The 18,249-nt window shown below is 29.5% G+C and overlaps 2 protein-coding genes and 1 pseudogene across 3 annotated transcripts; 2 read left to right on the top strand and 1 right to left on the bottom strand.

The window, feature by feature from the left end:
• Window positions 1-1,624: 1,624 nt before the first annotated feature.
• ITPK4 (inositol phosphate kinase) lies at window positions 1,625-6,750 on the top strand. 2 transcript variants are annotated; one of them, NM_001250571.1, is made up of 10 exons: window positions 1,625-1,782; window positions 3,199-3,280; window positions 3,486-3,518; window positions 4,239-4,359; window positions 4,451-4,549; window positions 4,886-5,005; window positions 5,106-5,282; window positions 5,687-5,742; window positions 5,826-5,910; window positions 6,430-6,524. In NM_001250571.1, exons 1-10 carry the CDS (start codon window positions 1,625-1,627, stop codon window positions 6,522-6,524), a joined length of 1,026 nt encoding a protein of 341 aa, NP_001237500.1. The 2 variants fall into 2 exon arrangements, with proteins under 2 accessions (NP_001237500.1, XP_006588357.1); XM_006588294.4 differs by lacking the exon at window positions 1,625-1,782 and adding an exon at window positions 3,732-3,798 and having other exon boundaries at window positions 6,430-6,750.
• A 3,122-nt stretch (window positions 6,751-9,872) lies between these two features.
• On the bottom strand, window positions 9,873-11,189 carry LOC100795283 (agamous-like MADS-box protein AGL62; annotated as a pseudogene).
• Window positions 11,190-15,330: 4,141 nt separating this feature from the next.
• On the top strand, window positions 15,331-16,074 carry LOC100794751 (agamous-like MADS-box protein AGL62). The gene has a single exon (XM_003535627.3). It carries the CDS (start codon window positions 15,331-15,333, stop codon window positions 16,072-16,074), a length of 744 nt encoding a protein of 247 aa, XP_003535675.1.
• The last annotated feature ends 2,175 nt before the right edge of the window (window positions 16,075-18,249 follow it).

Genomic DNA, 18,249 nt, shown 5'->3' with positions numbered 1-18,249 from the left:
TAAAAAAATCTCATTTTAATTGTAAGAATGGTGTTCCAAAAACTTCATTTCCTTTATTTATGGAAAGGTGAACAAAGAAAGATGCCGACTATAAATAATACAGTAATATTATGATGTCCCGACTAAAAATAGACGGTTATCTCTCAAGTTTAATCATTGGTGAAGAATTATGTATATTTGGTAGCATTTATCCTCTATAAAAAAAAATTATTTATTAAGCATGCATTTACCATAGTATCTTTTAATAATTTTTTGACGGATTCAAATACTTTGATTATTATTTTTTATTTTATCTGAAAATCTCTATATCGTTAAAATTTTCTTTCATTTTTCTAAAAAATATAATGTAATTATCAATTTAACATGCTTCCATAGTTATAAAAATATTACAAAATTTATTCAATCTTTTATAATAGAAAATAATTGATTATAGACATAAAATAGAATAAATTGTGTTTTAGGTCTCTCTAAAAAAATATAATTATATATAACAAGCAAACATGACTCCCTTATTACCAAAATACAACTTCCGAATTTTATTATAAAAAAATAAAATAGGCAATTTTTTTAATCATAATTATAAGAAATATAATAGTAGTGTCACTTCAAATATATTAAATGTTAGTATTTTTTATATTTTTAATTTATTATAAATTCTATTAATGAGATGTTCATTTATTGGTTAAAAAATATTTCTTAAATTAAAAAAAATGTCATTAAATTTAAAAAAATGTCATTAAATATTACTACCACTTAAATCATTTGATTTTATGGATATTTATGAAATAAAATTTAAAAGTTATGATATTATTAATTAGAATTAACTTATTTAATTAACTTTGTGTTGTATCATTTTATTTCCTTGTAAAAATGAATAATGTAGTTAATTTTATAAAATTATTATTATTTTTCATTTTTATTTGTATAAAAAATCCTAAAATAACACTTACTATAAAAAGGAGTGAATAATATCAAAGGTAGTAATATATATATACACCAAACACATGAATTAATAAATCTAAAATAATTCTAACTTAACAAGTAAGTTGAAGCTCAAGGTATTAAATATATAATACCTTAAAATACTCAAATACTAAACTTAGAAAGAGAAAAGTCGATCAGAATAAAATTATTTACACGCAGTCTAAAAAAATAAAAATTAGTAGTAACATTTATCTCACCCTGAGGCCGAACCCCATAGGGCAGGTGTTTATTTATAAAGTTTTAATCTTTTGACTTCCACAGAGCATGCCAACCAACCAACAAACCAATTAAATAATAAACCTGACAGACAAAGGGCAAAAGTGACAAATGGATAAGAGAGCAGAGAGAGAGAGAGAGAAAAGAGTTCCAACAAACCTTGGCTTGACACCATCACACAACACTATTGTATCATTATATATTCTTCTCATTCCATTCATTTCTTCCACAATTACACCCAAACCCAATCCTCTTCCTCTTCCCTCAAATCATAACACATTTTCTCTCTTTCCCTTCTCTGTTCCGTTCCTTCTCGCGCGATTTGCATATTCCGAAATTGAGAACCCCACCCGCGCGAAAATTGAAGGCAGAGAAGGGCAAAAGATTTGATCTTTCAAACGAGGAGTTTCTGGGGTGTCCCAGGATGAGGCTAAACGGTGAAATCTCAAGCGGAGAAGAAGAAGAAGAGGAGAAACAAACGGGAACGACGACGTTTTCGTCGCAGAAAGTGGTCGTTGGCTACGCTTTAACGTCCAAGAAAAAAAAGAGCTTTCTGCAGCCAAGTTTCACCGGTCTCGCACGGTAACAACTATTTTTCCCTTCACCTTCATCTGCATGCATATTCACAAGGGTCATTTATTTTATTTTATTTCATTTTTATTTTATATTTGGGTTTTGTTTGGTTTTCTTGTTTTGATCTTGTAACTTATTTCGCGTTTTGATTGTTTAGAGCTAAAGTGGCTTATGCTTGCAGTGGTGGGGTTCACAGCCACACGTTGTGTCTTTGCCTTTTTAGTGTGTAATGTAATGGTGGAGCAATTTTTGCACCATGTCTAATGGCTATCACTGTCGTGAGTCGAACCCGGGCAATCTATTTTTTTTTCTTTCTTTTTTTTTTTTGTTATTTCTTAAATTTATTTTAAACTTGCTCATTTTGCTTATGTGTATCTGCTATGTCTTGGGCTTTTCTCAATTCTAATTTAAATTGGAATATTCCAACACTTATGCCCTACTTTCCTTTGGAGTTGTCCACATGGACAACCAAGGTCAAATCTTAGTACTTGGTTTTGTATTCTTAATTAAATTAATTCACATTGGTTGCTTCTCTGGAATGTTAAATTTACAATATTGTCCACAAATGTTGTAGTCTGTTGTCTGTTCACTGAAAAGACTGCTGCCAACTGGGCATCAGAGATTCAGAATTAGAGGAAATTGAATTACGTCAGTATAGCTTCTGCATAATACTCCATTCAATATTATTGTGAATTTTGTCGGTTAAATTGAATTATTGTTCATTACCTAAGTTCTGTAAATGTTAAACAATGAAAATATCATTTAATGATTATTATTTTCATATATTTTAAAATAGTGTTAATCTTGACCTATATCAGTGAAGTAGTAACTAGTTAATGAATGATTTTATGAAATTATCCTGTAAAAATTTATGCAATGGTGTAAGAGTAATTATTTTGTCTTACTCCGGTAAAAATAGATCCTTTCTCAGAGTTGAAAGTTCCATCTTAGGGACAGATTTTATAAAGTTTACATTGATGATCCTATATTTTTTTAGCAATCATTAGTTTACATGACGATTAGCTTGATATCTACTTTTGAAATATATGAAAATAAAAATACTCTTATTTTTGTTCAATTTTTCCAAAACAGGTTGTTATAATTCAAAGGTTTGATCGATAAAAATCATATCACATTAAAGCTATTTATTGGATCAATGTTACTAGTGTAAACCAATAAACCTATTTCTCCTTATATATATCAAGTAAGAGTGTGAGACATGATAAGATTTAATCTTGCTTGGATAATCAAGATTAGTTTGAGGTAAAACAAATTTTGATCATTTATGTCTTGTCTATGTATTATTACCATGAAATAAATTTTTGGTTGGCATTATATCTGAATAAAACTACTAATAAACTTGTTTGCTACTATCTTGACACTCTTAATACATAATAGTGATGCGTAAAAATATGTATGATGCAGGAACAGGGGGATAAACTTTGTTGCTATTGATCTAAACAAGCCACTACCAGAACAAGGTCCTTTTGATATTATCTTGCATAAGGTCTGTGGCATTTTTTCAGCATTTTATCATTATTAACGTTTGAAATTCTTCATATAAGATTTTTTTTTTCTGTGGAGATTTCATTTATGGTTTTTTTTTTTTTTTTTGAATTTGTGGTTCAATAACAGGCTATTAGCATTGTAAGATTTACTTCTGTTTCCCTTTTCTCTCTAATATAATCTGACTGGCAATTTGTTCTTTCCAGTTGTCCGGGGAGGTTTGGCGTGAGATTATTGAGGTTTGTAAACTTCTGACATTTCTACCACTTTCACATTGTGATAGCAGTCTTGTGTTGCTTTCTTATTTTTCGTTACACAAACACAAATTCGTGACATTGCATGAAAATCGTTAGTATCCTTAGTCTGGGAATTAAGCATGAAGTGGGGTGATGGTCTGGACAACCAAATCTTCCGGATTCTTAAAAGCTTATTATTGTCTGACATAATTGCAGAGTTCATGCTCTCCTCATCATGAATCATGATCAGATAGTTGAAATCAGTCCCCAAGTGTTCAAACAAGTGAGGATTTACTTTTGTGATTAATCTAAATAATTTAGTTAGGCATGGCTGGAGTTTGTTGCCCAAAGAACGGATTATTATCTCTATCTGCTATTTGGTTCTTTGTTTCTTAGTTGAAAATGCTGTTTCTTTAAATAGTTCACTACTACGGTATTATGGCATGGAAATCAATTTTCATATAGGTTAAAAGCCAATAATGCTACACACCAAATGAGATGATAAAAAGGTTTATCTTTTGTTTCTTCCGTCTCCTAAAAAGGTTTGCTTGACAGTTTAATGAGATGATAAATTACAATATTGGCCTTTTTTTTGCTACAATTTCATAGCTAACTGAAAATGCGTAATTGGTGATTGTTTCATGCTTTATAACTACTTTTTAAAGTTTTTTTTCATTTTGGTGGAGCTAATTGGATCTTTTTTTTCCTTTTTTAATTTTGAAGGATTATAGGGAAAAACATCCAGAGGTAACTGTCCTTGATCCTCCGGATGCAATCCAACATTTACACAATCGCCAATCCATGCTGCAAGATGTGTTGGATCTGAACTTATCTGATTGTCATGGTAACTTGTTTACTTCAATTTACTAGAATAGAACAATAAAAACTCCCACTGAAAGTTTCAGGATAGTACATTAACTACTGTTGTTTTTCAGGCAAGGTTGGTGTTCCACGTCAGCTAGTTATCACAAAAGAGAAAGACCCCTCTAGTATCCCTTATGAAGTCACTAAGGCTGGGATGAAGTTGCCATTAGGTATGCAACTCTGTTTAATCTTCTTCCCCTGTTCATTATTTCTAGGGACGGATCTAAATTTCCATTTAAGCCACATGATTGGCATGCGTTCATTCAACCTCTGCATTGATGGTTTCAAATGAAAATAGCTCAGAATATTTGAATGGACTTTAAAGAACCTTGTTCAGTTGTTTGTATCTATTTAATGTTATGTTTTGCGAGCTCAGATATACTGCTATAATGTTATGTTTTACCAGCTGAAGTTTGTATTTAGTTAGTTGACTAATGCTGGTCATCTCTTGTGTTTAATTATATGTATCTTAAAAATCTTACTTTTTTCTTTTTTGTATTTTTCAGTTGCAAAACCGCTAGTTGTTGATGGCACTGCAAAGTCACATGAACTATTTCTTGCTTATGATGAATTCTCTCTTTCAGCGGTTGAACCTCCACTGGTTCTACAGGAGTTTGTCAATCATGGTTTGTGAACTGATCCATAGACCATGATCTTTTTGTGTTCAATTTAGATTGTTATCTATCTCTTTAATTTGTTTTTTGGGGTTTGCGGTTGACAATACAGGTGGTCTTCTCTTTAAGATTTACATTGTTGGGGAAACCATAAAGGTTGTGAGGCGTTTCTCTCTTCCTAACATCAGTAAGCGTGAACTATCAAAAGTTGCTGGTGTATTCCGTTTTCCAAGAGTTTCATGTGCAGCCGCTTCTGCAGATGATGCTGATCTAGATCCTAATATCGCTGGTGAGACTACTCTTCGCCCACCATCACAAAAAGTGAAACATTTTTTTAAAAGCAATTCTATTACCTTTCATTTTTCTCCTTCATTTTTCCAATATTTGGATATGCCAATGGTGTGGTGTTCTTAGTTATCGACTATTGTTATATCTTTTACGTCCCACTTGATATGAATGTCCCTTCTAAAGCTTTATAAAGGCCTACTGAATGGTTGAGACCATTAAATCGTGTATATTGACTCATTACAGAGTGAATCCCATTGTGCTGCAACCACTACCTCTTTCCCCTCCATCTTTCAAGAGGCCTTTAATGTAGTTTGGTGATTGTTTGAGTTACTAAATGCATCTAATTGCTTTGGTGTTAAAGCCTGGAACTAGTGGCTGATTTCTACTGTGACACTTTTGTTACAGAACATCCACCAAGACCTTTATTGGAGAGGCTTGCAAGGGAGCTCCGTCATAGATTGGTATTGTTGTCATTTCTTATTTTTTTTCCATTTCTAGTCATTCTTCATTTTCAGATGATATACTAAAACTAAATTGTCTCTAGGGACTCCACTTGTTCAACATAGATATGATTCGAGAATATGGAACCAAGGATGTGTTTTACGTCATCGACATCAACTACTTTCCTGGCAAGTATAACTTGTCCCATTAGTCTATGATATGATTGTGTTGTTGCATAACTTAATGTGGTGCGCTAGTTCTTCGTACTCTTTCTTGTGAGCTTCTTCCAGTGTTGTAGAATTTTAAAAAACCGTGTTTCTTGATTTCGTGTACTGTATGTTGTATGTTGCTTAATTACGGCCAAGATAATTGAATTTGAACTACATTCCTGAAATGAACTAGCTCTAGTCAGTCATAGTATTATAATAAGAAATAGAATTTATGTAAATAAAACTTGAAGAAGTCAGAATATTTTTATCACGATGTTTTATGGATTACGGATTTGACATTTATAATTTAACATTATCTCAAGCCATATATTCGTACAAGAACATGACGTTGGTTATTTTGCATTTGTCCACTGGGTTATCCTGGTTATTTGGTTTACATCAAAGTTTGTTTATATTTTTTTGACATGTTAGTGATTTTGATTTTTGATGATTTACATCAAAGCTGAACTTTATCTTTAACGGTTTTACCAACTGCAGGATATGGAAAAATGCCAGGCTATGAGCACGTATTTACAGATTTTCTACTTAGCCTAGTGGAGAGTAAATGTAGTAATAAGAAACTTGCTGCCTAAACTAGAGCAGGTTAGTAGATCCATTGAACAGGGCTGTTCTTGCTGGTGGCTTTCTTAAAAATTTATGCAAATTAGTATGGAATTTCAATGAAGCCACCAAAATGTTGAAAAAGGTCGAAATAGGGTCTGTCTAATTTCTCCCTCTCAATAATGAGCGAAAATGCCTTTATTGTAAGTTATAATATATGCTTATATCCAAATCAATGAAAGTTTTGGTGGTGCTAAATAACTGCTAAGATTTAAATTTCATTAGTAAAAGTTCCGAATAGTTTATTTATGACCTTTTCAGATTTGTTTATTTTTATTCAACGGCCTAAAAAGGATATACATGTTCCTAAATTTTGACGAGATAATATTCTGTAATTGCAAGATCATGCAAGCATATTTGATATTAATCCAATGTCAGATATATTTTTCACATAAATAACATAATTTGCGTTCAATTGTATTACAGATTGCCCAATCTGAAATGCACTTGCGATACATTAAACAAACAAATAATGAGGTGGGTTAAATAATTACCACTTGTTCCTTTATAATAATATATTTCTCACTTGTTAATGTTTGTAAATATTTTTATAAGTATATTGTGCAAGTACAATAGGAAAGGGCTCATATATTACATAATTTGTATAAATATATTATATTTTTCACGCTTTAAAAAAATAGATTGATTTGCATTGTAGCTTCAGTGATTTACCAATTACCATTCCGGTGCTTATCGGTGAACAATGTGTCCGGCAATGGGCTTTGACACATTCAGGGCTTCAAGCCTACAGAACAAGTTAGGGGACTGCTTGGGGCACCCTGCATTTTTGCTGGTACACCCAACAGTTTTCCAAAATATCAAAAATGCCCTTATGGGTATTTTTGGTTATAAATAGAAAATTAGCTTTTTCATTTTTGCAGTGCTTTTGTTTTTTGTAAAACTACACTCCTTTAATATAACTTGTTTCCGTTAGCGTTCTTTTGTGAGTGTTTGTTGTCGTTGGTGGTGTACGTGCGTTATTTATGAATATACGGTGAAGTTTAGTGGTTTTTCTTCGAAACATATGGATTAATAATCCCTATGAACCATACGAATTGTCAATCTGTATGTTTTTATATTTTTTAAAAATTATAATTTTTTTATATATTTAATTTATTTACAAAATTTGATAATTAAAAATTTGATATTTAACTGTTGTATTTAGATGTTTATTATAATAGTTAATAGTTAAACAAATTTAATATTTAATTGAATGATGTATTTGGATGTTTATTATCGTGATTAAAAATTAAATAAATATGATATTTAATTGAATGGTGTATTTAGATGTTTATTAAAGCAATTGATAATTAAACAAATTTGATATTTTTTAACATATCTAAATTTTTATTAAATTTATGAATTTTTTTTACAATTTATATATGTAAACAAATTAACTATTAGATAAAAAATAATTATCACAAAATTTATTATGTAAATTTATATATGTATTAAATATACATTAAATTTTAATGTTATATATAACGACATTAATTATTTCATAACATAATTACTCTATTAGCTCATTTAGTTAGAAAATTGTGTTAATAATATGAAAGTCAAATTTGATTCTTGTTTGAACCATTAATTTATAAATTATATTTTTAAAAGAAAAAAAATTATCATGTGTCACTTACTATTGACAATCCTTATTACACCTACGGATTATCAATGGCTTAGTCTGGTCCAACAACGAGCAGATTAAATTAAACAAATTACTTCATTGAAAAAATAATTACTTAGTTTGGTCCAAGTACGTGTTCCTTTAGATTTATCTTTGAAAAAATAATTAATTTATAAAAAAATTATCTAAAAGATATTGTATAAAGTAATTTGAAAGTTAAATAATTTGTAAAAAGTAAGAATTGTCGAATCATGCATGTCAAAAGTGCATTCTTTTGCTATTTTTTAAAAAGTTAAATGAAATATTTTTTAATAAAATTAAAGTATATAAATTGATTTTATTTATGAAAAAACTAATGTATTTATATTTGTGTTTTTTTCTTTTATAAGTATACTTATTAAAAAATCTATTCACTTTGAGTCTAACTAAATATTGTATAAATTCACATTATATATATATATATATATATATATATATATATAGAGAGAGAGAGAGAGAGAGAGAGAGAGAGAGAGAGAGAGAGGTTGTCTTGCAATAGAATAGACGTGACTCTTTCAATACTTTTTACTTATTTATTTTTATATATGGACAATGAGAGCTATCGGTGCAACTCTTCAAATATAGCATCATATAAATTTGAAATTAAAAGTAAATTGCTTTAGTATGTAATATATATATATATATATATATATATATATATATATATATATATATATATATATATAAAATTGTATTATTAAGTTATCCTTATTTATTTTTGTTACTGAAATTTAAGACATTGTCCTAATAATGGTGTATAATTTATAATCGTTTATAAATTGGGAGACAAATTTTACACCATTAATTTATTCTAATTATATTTTTTTATCATATATAAACTATAATCAATTTCTGTGTAAATGATTTAATATATTTTTTTGTCCATTTTAGTATAGATTCAACTTCGTCATCATCTCCTCCCTTTTTGTTTTTTTCACTTTATAAGTTGGAATATCTTGAACCTTCATTGAGAAATTAAGAGCATGATGATAAGAGAATTTTTTTTATCATGTTGTTATTAGTATGGTGTATCTCTTAATTTTGATGATGATTAATCTGTATTGGAGAACTTGATTATCATTTTAGCTCGATTTTTTTATTTCAATTATTTTTATAAGATTCGAATCTCAGATGGACCGTCACTCTAAACTACTTGTTGATCTCGTAAGAGGTTTATATCCAAAATTAATTTCTCATCCAATATATACATTTTAATGTAAAGTTTATATTCAAAATCATTTTTTAAAAAATTATAATTACATTTAATGATTTAAATAATTTTTTTCAAAATCAATTGTTCTAACTTTTATAATAAAAAGATATAAAAATACTGATAATGCATTTGGATACACATCTCATAACATATTTACTGATTTTTTTTTTCCGTGAACACACAACTGCTTCTTCTGCATATCAACCAACTCTCAAACACCAAATGTATAGATTTTCATAATTTCAAAATGCTATTTTTTTTCTTCCTGAAAACGTTATACTTATTTTTTGAGAAAAATGTTATACTTTTATTTAAAGAGAGGTAAAAATGATTTCGCTTTATTTTATTTCTTATAAATCTTTTTCTTTTACATCATTTACTTCTTATCTATTTTTCCCCCTCATTATATCATTTTTCACTGTTACTTTCTTTCTCCCTCTTTCTTTTCTTTATGACTTTATTTAACCTCTGTTTTCATCCACCTACACCACCCAAAATCGGGTGTATGCGTTTACCAAAATTCCAAAAAAAAAACTAAAATCCGTTTGAATAATCATATATAATTTAAAATTAACTCATTTTTTTTTACCAAAATAAAAAATAATTCAAACAAATAAGAAGCCCTTTATTTAAATAATTCAAACAAAACTACAACACTACAGTCCCAACTACATACTACATAACAGAGAAAATGATAAAATTTAAAGGGAATGCATTCTAATAATACATGACGTTGATGATATTGGTTCAAGGCATGTCTGGAATATATATCCGAATTGAACCCTAATCAGTGCTAACCATGTCACATACATGAACTAAACTAGCTATATTGAAATTAAAACAACATGAATTTTTTTAAAAAGAAAACAAAAAGGATCCAGGGAAGAGATAATACATATCTCAAGGATGGATCAAAAGAAACCTGCACTACGTCCATAATCAAACCCATGGTGACGCATCATGCTCCCATCATGAAACATAAAGTTCTGAATCGTTGGTGGCAGTGGGTTGGAATTGGAAGAGGAATTAGCGGAAGAAGCCCCAGCAGGGAAAAACTGATGAGTACGGTTTGTAACAATCTGAAGCATAGCCCTATCAGCAAGACGCGATACCTGCTTCTTCATCTCCTCCAATGCGGCCTTGAACTGCTTCACTTGGGCCATGCTCATCCCTTCGACGGACCTGGCCCACCACAGGTGGGCCTCGGCTTCCTTCTTCTCGAGATTCAGCTCGTCGATCGGCGCCCTTCCTCTCGGCGTCGAGGTGGTTGTTGATCTGAGTGAGCTGTTCGTTGAGGTCACGCACGTGGGCCATGCGGTGGGCCTCCACGAACTGCATGGCGCCCGACAAGTCCGTGGGTGGGGCCCGCGCGAGGTAGCGGTCAATGACGGCGTCCACGTTGGGGTGGGCGAAGGAGAAAACTTTTTCTCCCGGCGAGAACACAACGAGAGTCACATCAGCCCCACAGAGAGTCTCTTGAAAAGCCCGCCGCGGCGCATGGAGAAGGTGACTTGAAGGTTGCTCTCGTTGCTCATTTTCTTCATCTCGATCTTTTGGCGACCACAGCTTTTCTTTGCGCTAGACATGGTGGGAAGAGGAAGAATATGAGAAAATGAAGAAAACGTTATAGACTTTGGGTAATATTCTTACAATATTATATGGGCACAATAAAAAGTGACAGAGTGAAGGGTTCAATTTATATACACATTTTGTCTCTGTGAATGGGTGCATTCGAAATAATAAGCGGCTCTTGAGACTCAAATGTACGCCACTCTCGGAACAATTCATGTTTTATCTTAATCTTAATTTTTCACTGTTTTTTCATATAAGACGTAACCGGATATTTCCCATCATGAACTGTTGAATGTAATGGGAGGGCTAGCAAGTTTTTCACAAAGTTCCAATTAGTGTCTCACAATACTTTAAAACAGGATTGTTAAGTTTTTAAAGGATGATACAACTAGGGAATAAAAAAAAATCTTCTTAATATTTAGATAAACTTTCAAATAAAAAACTTGTATGAAATAAAATGAATTGAGTTTTTTTATTAGTTAAAATTAACTTATACATGAAATAATTTATAAAAATTACCTCATTTAACCTTTTATTCTTCTTCTACAAGTGTTTTTTTATTGAGCAATTTATCTAAACAACGTCCTTATCATTTTCTTACAAAAATGCTTAAAAGAATAATCTGGTTAACAAGGTATTAATCATAATATAGTAAATCAAAAGTGATACGATTAATTAATATTGCATCATTAAAAATAATATAACTTTTAAAAAATTGTTGCAGATATAAAAAGAAAATATTATCTATTCTGAAGGAAAAAGTCTTAAAACAGATCTGAACATACTTTTTTAAAAAAAAAAAGATTTTGTTTTGTTTTGTTTTATTCTAAAAAACAAAAAAGAACAGCAAAAATAGGTGAGTTTTTTTCTTCCAAGTCATTGTGTTAGAATCACACAGAGAGTGTAAAATTAAAGAGAATGTGCACGTTTGAATTTAAAGTTTGTAAACCTTTAAGTTTGCAAAAACAATCTAAGTTTTCCTTCTAAAAAACTGAGTTTTCAAGCCAAATTTTAATTGCACTCAAAAGTAACCAAACATATACATGAAACTGTGTTTACTCTTCAAAAATATAATACTTTTTGAATAATTAACCAAAGATATACAGTGTCGCTAACATTTTTTTTTTGTAAAGCATAACATTTTTAGCTAGGTGTTAAATCAAATACTGTGATGCACCCAATTAAAAAAGTGGTTTATTTTATTTGTTATCTTATAATTTAAGAAGTAATAATTAATATTATTGAGTAAATGTGTTAAAGTAATCATCAATCATTAACTTAAATTAAAATTTTGAGTTTGGTTCTTTGGTAAATATAAAAGTATGGTTAGAAGTAGTGAATCTACGGTGTTCTCCTCCTAAATTAAAATATGTACTTTTTTTAGTCTCTTAAATTTAAAATATATATTTTTTTAATTAGACCTGTTAACATGCACATCAACTTTTGTTGCCTATGTTATTCTCTTACAAAGTTTAAGGGTGAAAATCATAAGATATTTAGAAAAATAATTAGTTTGAAATTTTGGAATACATGAAAATTAGAAAAATAATTTTAAATTCTATTGACAAATAATATTGACCCTCGACAAATAATGTCTTTTTCTACCCAAAAACATATAAAACATATACGCTTATGATATTATTTGCTCAAACTTCTTCTTGGGTGTCAGAAGTTGGTTATTAGGAGAAAGAAAACCCATTTTCAAACTTGGATATAATATAGAATAGTAAGGTACACACCAAGTTAACCATGAAATTAAAGTTGCTTCTCAAAACCAATTTGTAAATACTCAAGTTTTAATATGTATCAAAATCTGATTTTAAGATTTTTCAACTTGTATTGCTGTTTCTGAAACATAAATCTAGTTTGAAAACCTTCTTGTAGGAGCATTTCCCTTAACTCGAACTTGAATATGTTGGTTAAATTAAAAATAGTTTTTTAGTAGTTGATTTTTGTCTTTAGTAATTGCATCTTTATATATATTACAAGAATACAAAGTTGATATTTTACGATTATCTTTTATATAATATAATAGTTGTTTTTTTTTTATCAGTACCGTATTATATTTGTTTGAGTTATTTTTTGTTGTTGTTTTTATTAATATTAATACTTCCTCTATGTTGAAACAATTGTTGTTTTAGTTAAAAAAAATGTAATTACTTGTTATTTCTTTATAATATTAAAAAATATTTATTATTTAGTATTTTCTACTAAATATTTTACTTACAACTTTTAGTTAGATTGGATAACGTGAACGAATGCAGCTCTTACATATGAGTTATTGCCTCATAGTCACTTACCCTATATCATAACGAGAAAAAAGTTTGGAAGAAACGTTAATTTAACAAGTTTGGTTTAAACAAACTTTTCTATAAACACTAAAAGAGAAAAAGAATAAAAAGATAAAATAAAATGGTTTTTTTATAAGCTAAAATCAACTTAATTATGTACTTAATTTTACTAGAAGTTCTTTCATTTAAATTCTTCAAAAAATGATGTGCGAAGTTAATTTGACCTACCGTAAAAAAATTAATTTTACCTAATGAGAAAAGTTTAATTTATTTTTACATTTTATTTTCTTTTTTATATGTAATAGGGAGAAATTTATCCAAATAAAATCTGTACATATTTTTTTGACAGAAAACCTATACATATTAGATTAGCACACAACTTCTGTTTGATGAAAGAATTAACTTTATTCAACAACAAATTAAGATAACACGACGAAGAAAAAATAAACTCATAAATTATTTATTTGAGATTATACAGCGAGGATAAATAATTGATTAAAATGATTGGAATAATGTAAATTTGAATTTATTTTTCAAAAAATAATATATTCTCATAGTAAAAAATTATAAGACCGAACTTTTAAGACGCAAATATCACCAAATTATGTTTTATTTCTCTAAAATATTTTTCATATACATGACTAGCGAATCAAATCCCTTGTTTCAAAAAAATCCAACTATTTACCAATTATACTGCACTTTGTTAGTTGTATGTTTGAAAGATAATGATGAATTTAAAATTAATATCTATTTCTGTAAAAAAAAGACTATTTATGTATTATTTGTATTTCACATGTTATTGATCAATGATTAATTAGTTTAACACTTTTACTTCAGAATATTAACTATTACTTCTTAAATTATTAGATAATTATAATTAAATACACCATTTTTTTTAGTTTTGGCGTGCTCACTATATAATTTGATTTAACACCTAGCAATATTACGCCTTATATAAAAATTCTAACGCAATGACTTGATTAAAAGAAACTCACATACTTCTGTGTTTTTTTAATTAAAAAAGTAGTCATTTAAAGAAGGTTAAATTAGTTATTACTCAACTTATCTTTGAACAATTTAAAATTTGTTAACTAGGCCCCTAAACTACTAATTATAAATTGTCATTTTTATTTCCGATTTCAACCTATCATAAACTAATTCTAAATACCTAATTTTTTAGTGTGGGATCCAATTAATAATTATTTTAGTTTAGAAACCTACTTGAAAATTTTCAATCAATTTCGGGACCAATTGAGAATTTTAATGTTTACAAAAAGAATTTGTTCTCATGTGTTTTTTTTAAAATCTTTTGGAAATAACTAAAATTTTCTTTTTATACATCCAAAACATTTTTTAAAAAGTTTAATTCTTTTTAATGACACAATATTAATTAATCGAATTACTTATGATTTACTATATTATAAATGCCTTTTAACTAGATTCTTCTTTTAAACATTTTTTTAAAAAGAAAAAGAGTCTTGTTTGGATAAATATATCAATTAACACTTATAAAAAAGAGTAAATTAAAAGGCTAAACAAGAGCTAGATTCTATAAATTTTCTTATACACAGACTAATTTTAACTAATAAGATAAACTTAATTTATTTTAAATCTTTGTATTTTCTTTTTGTATGAATGCTTATTCAGAAGGTTAATTATCTCACCAGAACAAGGTTAAGAGATCATCCGTGACAGCTGGGAAAATATGAAAAGTTACGTCTTATTTGAGAAAACGCTAAATAAGATTAAGATAAAACATGAATGCTTTCTTTTTACATTAAATTTCCTTCCATATAGTCCATGCAAAGGGGATTTTCAGAATCTCTCAATTCAGCAAAAGGAAAACTAGTGGTGTACATTTGAGTCGTCTCAAGGGACGCGTATTTTTTCGAATGTATCCATTGACACAGAGACACAAAAATGTGTATAAATTGTGCCCTTCACTCTGCCACTTTTGTATGTGCCATACAATATTGTAACAACATTACCCCAAGTTTATAGTGTTTTTTTCATTTTCTCATATTCTTTCTCTTCCCATCATGTCTGGCCCAAAGAAAAGCCGTGGCCGCCAAAAGATCGAGATGAAGAAAATGAGCAACGAGAGCAACCTTCAAGTCACATTCTCCAAGCGCCGCAACGGGCTTTTCAAGAAAGCCAGTGAGCTTTGCACTCTCTGTGGTACTGACGTGGCGCTCGTTGTTTTCTCTCCTGGTCAGAAGGTGTTTTCCTTTGGCCACCCCAACGTGGATGCCGTCATTGACCGCTATCTCGCACGGCCCCCACCGACGGACTCCGGCACCATGCAGATCATCGAGGCCCACCGCATGGCCCACGTGCATGACCTCAACGTACAACTCACTCAGATCAACAACCAGCTTGACCATGAGAGGAAGCGCACCAATGAGCTCAATCTCATGAACAAGGAAGCCCAAGCCCAGATGTGGTGGGCACGGCCCGTGGATGGGATGAGTATGGCCCAAGTGAAGCAGTTCAAGGCGGCGTTGGAGGAGATGAAGAAGCAGGTTGCGCGCCTTGTCGATAGGGCTATGCTTCAGAGTGTTACAAACCCAACTCTTCAATTTTTCCCCGGGGTTTCTTCCTCTTCCAATTCCAACCTTGTGCATCAGCCACACCCACTTCCAGCTCCGCAGGTGTTCACCCCACACCTGATTCAGCCACCCATGCTTCAGAACTTCATGTTTCATGATGGGAGCATGATGCGCCACCATGGGTTTGATAACATTGGAATGGGAGGATATGGACCTACTGCGGGTTTCTTTTGATTCGTTGAGATATATTATTCTCCCTCTATCTTAATAGATGCCCTTTTGTTTAGAAAAATTCATGTTGTTTTAATTCCAATGTAGAAAAAGGTTAGCTTGTTTCAAGTATGTGACATGGTTAACACTATTTAGGGTTCTGAGATTTAAGACATGTCTTGAACCATCTTCATAAACGTCATGTATATTGGTAGAATATACTATATATTATGAAGAGGAATTATATTGGAACACTTCACCATTTTATATATTTTATTAATATTATTATTTTTCTTTATCTCTCATTCTATCACATATAATTACCATACATATATATATATATATATATATATATATATATATATATATATATATATATATATATATATATATTATTAAATCTCTAGTAGGTTATAATTGAGTGTGCAACAATAATTTTATATTATAAATGATTCATTAATACATATAGAGAAATAATTTTTAGACACTATTTTTTATTAGACATTCCATCAATGCTTCTCTTTAGTTTAACTATGAATGGTAGAAAATGATATTTTTTATTTAATATTTTGTATTGTATTTGATTTTCTTTTTCTATTTTTAAATTTTTTAAAATATATAAAAATTTTAATCAATGATTCAATTATTCCACCCAAATCAACCTAAAGCAACCCAATCAAATTTGCTATCAGATAGATTTTCATTTTACATAAGTTGCTTGTGATTTAGATAAGTAACTAGTTTGAGTAAATTATCATTGGTTAAAATAAATATTAATCCGGCAATTAATTTTATCTAAGTTAAAATGTATGTTAAAATAAATATTAAGTTGTTGGTGTTTTTGTCGAAGTTAAAATGTGTGTGTGCATGTGTATTGATAAATGAGATTTTGATGGTAATTTAAAAGATTTTTCATGTCAATTTGCAATTCATTGTAACTCACTTTCATTGGCAAAACACACTATCTGTTATTAGTTTGTCTAAGATAAATGTTTAAGAGTCTTGAAAAAATGTTAAATCATTTAGAGGAGGTCGAGACCCTGAATTGATGATGAAAGACAATTTAGAGATATGTTTCAAAATCATTAATGTCATCATTTAGAACTTAAAGATGGATTTGTGAAAAAAATACAAAGTTGGCTTAACCGAGTCTTTGCAAGGATTACATAGACTTGAAAATGTAATCCAATCCCTTTCATCTATCTTTCTCATTATTTGAGATTTTGTTTGTTTTTGCATGTCCTTATCGTTAGCTAAACCCTTCTTTCTAAGGTTATGATGTTCATACTTTGTGGATGAACCCCAATTTTGCTTGATTGAAATTATGTTTATTCAGTCAGTTACATTGTTCTGTCATGCTTAATTTTTCATTATAATTTATCAATCTATATTTTAGTTATTTGTGTGTTTGAGATCAATAGTGTTAATAATTTTTCTCTATCTAATGGTATCTCAATTTTTACCTACATTTACTATGATATTCTATCTTTGGTTTCTCGCATGAAAAAATTAATTTATTTATTTTTTCTCTCAAATTCATTTGCAAAGATAAAACACTAAATTATATTAAGATTAAAGATGCATAAAACATGCTAAATAAATATCACTTTATTTTTAGTAATAATTTCATTTAGATGTTCTTTCCTAATTTTTAGAAAATAACCATTTTTCAATGCATTATCTCTTAAACAATACATGTATGAGTGATTTGACCATAATCAATAAACAATAAAGCATATAGAAGAACAATAAAATCTGGAGTTTAACTTGTCAGGCTCTAAGCAAAGGGAGGAAAGGGAGGAATAGAAGAAGAGTTTCTCCCATGAGAGATGTTCAAACTTTAGATGTATTCAATCAAGAGCTAGACTAAGTGTTCCTACTCGTTTTATAGGCCTAAGGTAACTTAAAATTTACAAAGTCTCGCACTGAGCTTGACGCGTTGTGCCTGTTTTGTGTTAAGCGAGTTATCCCAATCTCCAAGTTTTTGCATAATTTTTTCTCAAAAACACTCTATTTTTCTTCTTTTGAATCTTGCTCATAAAAAATGAATATGATATTAAATTTTTCATTATTTCATTAAAACAACAATAAAGTAAAGGAATTATAATCATTCTTAGTCAAAATGAACTATCAGGTAAACTCAATTAAGAGAAAGATGGTTGTAAGTATTTGATCAAAACCTTTTAACAAACTTAAGAA

This window comes from Glycine max, chromosome 10 (genome assembly GCF_000004515.6).
Source record: "Glycine max cultivar Williams 82 chromosome 10, Glycine_max_v4.0, whole genome shotgun sequence".
In the NCBI taxonomy this organism is placed as follows: Eukaryota; Viridiplantae; Streptophyta; class Magnoliopsida; order Fabales; family Fabaceae; genus Glycine; species Glycine max.
The sequence above is the reverse complement of the archived record's forward strand: the minus strand, read 5'-3'. Positions and strand labels throughout refer to the sequence as shown.